We start from the raw sequence: 2,757 nt of genomic DNA on the forward strand, positions 1-2,757 counted from the left end.
TCCCAACGCTGCGATCGCTATCGCGTTCCGTGTGTCGGGTTTCACCCTGGCTGCGATGACAGCCGCTAATCGCTGTAGTTTGTCGCTCCCCGTGTGTCGAGCCCTTTAGGGCTTGAGAACCCAAGACCTTCTTGCTGTGAGGCACAGCAGTAACCACTAGGTGTTGTGTTGCTAAGTTGAACATTTTATGAAAAGATTCTCCAAAAATACTCCAACAAACCGGGACTGTATAAAAACCGTTGCCAAAAGCTTTTAAAATATAAGCTTAGTCGTGTAAAAGAAACTTTGAATGATGCWTCTGCTATGGCTTTTACCACTCCCTTCAACTAAATACCATTATACTAAACTGTCCTCATAGACAAWTTTCACTGTTTAGGGAATTTTATCTCCATTGTAATAATGTTCTGCCACCAAAAGTCAGAGTTCACTGTTCCTGAATGAGACACACACTCTTGGTGTGTTTTTGTAAGAAAAAAAAAAGACTAACAGGTGAACAGTAAAAAGGAAGCTTCAGTAATTACACATCAAACCCCATTGATTAATTTTATTTGGTTTGAGTTGAACTGAATTTGACTGCTGAGAGATCCAAAAGATAACATGTGGAAACTGAATGCAGCTCAGCCTTCAACAAACAGAGGAAGAGGAGGAGGAGGAGGAGGCGGCTGCTAACGCATTCCCCGCGCATTACAGCGAGTGTGACAGCTCCATCTGGGAGATGTTAGACGGCTATTAGCACGCCACGAGGCCTCGACGGGTCCGTAAACACACACGAGAACACACACAGGAACACACACGGCGCCTGGTGTTATTCCAGGCGTGTGCTCTGGCAATCAAAGCGAGAGGAAGAGAGAGGAAGAGGAGGAGGAGGACTGATGACAGAAGAAGCAGATTTCATCAGAAGCAGCAGCTCAGGCTGCAGAATAAAAGCTTTAACAAGTTTGCTTTATAACCTGTAGTGCTCAGAAATGTGACGAGATTTGTGTTTCCTGTCAGAGGTGAGACAAGTCAAATCATTCTGTTGGAATACATCAATGATTTATCAACTTGAATGTTTTTATTTGGCACAGAGAGGACTGTTAGGTGCATTCMTGATCAGACCCTGCTGAATTCTTCATAGTAAACTTAATAATTTGGGTTCACCTCCAGCCACACCTAAACTTCAAGTTTAAATAAACTTTTACCTGTTGATGTGTTTCTCCTYGGAAACCTGGGCTCGTAACAGCTGCTGTTGACCTCCAACCTTCCCCTGACAGGCAGGGAATCCATTCTGACCTTCCTGTCCACCTCTGCCGACCTCTCGCTGGAGGGCAGCCATTGGCTGAGCTCTCCTGGTAGGCAGGGCTTGTTAAGTCGAAGTCCGTTTAACTTGATGCAGACCTTCAGATTTTTAATGTCTTCCAGAGTAGAGTCTGTGAAGATGACCATTTAATGAAAGAAAGCAATAATCACAAGACAAATTTSAAACAAAATAATACAAATTATCTAATTATATCCTAATTTGCACACAAAACCACAAATTGTTCGCCATAAATTTGTCAATAGGTGTTCCTCATAGAACGATCTTTGGACAATTATATTTTATTCTACTTTACAATNGCGGAGGGAATAACTTTATTGCCTGTCCCAGATGGTGACAGAAAAATTTCCTTTGACAGGGCTCCAATGACAGCATACTTCGCATTTACTCAAATACCCATAAAAACACATTAAAACACATAAAAGGGACTGTTAAAAGCAACTGTTAAAATCAATTACAATACTATTATTATTTCAAAGTATTCAGAGTGGATATTGCAAGAGGAATAAATGACTTTTTGTATATTGCTTTACGGGCCAGAGGAACTTTGAACCTTCTGCCTGACGGGAGCAGCTGGAATGATTGATGGAGGGGATGAGAGGGGTCCTCTGTGATCAGGGTGGTCTCCCTCATCACATAGTGGTTAAACAGTTCAGGAAGAGGGGTTTGAGGTGAATCGATTATTTTGCTGGCCTGATTTTTGATTCGTGACAGTTTGTTTTTGTGTTTCACAGTGAGGAGGTTTTACCAGGACAAAATGTTGAAGGTGATGTTGGATTCAATGAGTGATTTATTAACCAGTGTTAAAATGTCCTCCTTGATATTAAAAGATCACAGTTTCCTCAGCAGGTTAGGGTTAGGGTTGATGTGCTTTTTAAAAAATGGAGTCTGTGTGCTCTTTAAAAGACAGTCGGATGTCAATTTCTGTCCCAAGGTATTTAAAAGACTCCACCTGGTCCACCTGCTGACCCTGGATGCTGAGTGGCTGGAAGAGAGGTGATCTGGCATCTTTATCTCTGCCCCCAAAGCACAACTCTTGTTGCTGTAAAATGATGTAAACAGTTTGACTCTGATAGAAATCTCAAACAGGAGAGGCTGTAGCTGTACATCATCACTGGTGTCCGGCTGCTAATATTTGGTTTGGATGATTTTAACATTAATTTACATATCCTAAAAACCTTTTTCTTGTTTAAAGACATTTACCTTTTCTTTGTGAATGTAACTAAAAAGCTCAGGTTTKTGCTCAGAAGAAACTCTGGGGCAGATTAGAGCTGGGCATTTTTACTGGTTCAAGTCAGAGTAATATCATCAACAGGTTTTTGATTAAATCAAATAAAAAGGCCAGATGCAAACATTGAAAAGGACCTGATTGATCATAAACACTTTTTACAGACTTCACTTAGAACTCAGAACAATAGTTCAATTTCTTCAAAAAAAATCTACAAAGCTCCAATTAAAAT

General features: G+C 40.8%; 1 protein-coding gene across 1 annotated transcript in view; it reads right to left on the reverse strand.

Annotated features, from left to right (window-relative positions):
• Nucleotides 1-2,757, reverse strand: part of LOC106532504 (BCL-6 corepressor) — a gene marked incomplete in the record, with an annotated part of 129,446 nt that overhangs the window by 48,021 nt on the left and 78,668 nt on the right. Inside the window, 1 exon segment of the mRNA XM_014028568.1 lies at nucleotides 1,182-1,409. Coding sequence (XP_013884022.1) covers nucleotides 1,182-1,409 — 228 coding nt within the window.

Source organism: Austrofundulus limnaeus, unplaced genomic scaffold (assembly GCF_001266775.1).
Source record: "Austrofundulus limnaeus strain Quisiro unplaced genomic scaffold, Austrofundulus_limnaeus-1.0 Scaffold781, whole genome shotgun sequence".
In the NCBI taxonomy this organism is placed as follows: Eukaryota; Metazoa; Chordata; class Actinopteri; order Cyprinodontiformes; family Rivulidae; genus Austrofundulus; species Austrofundulus limnaeus.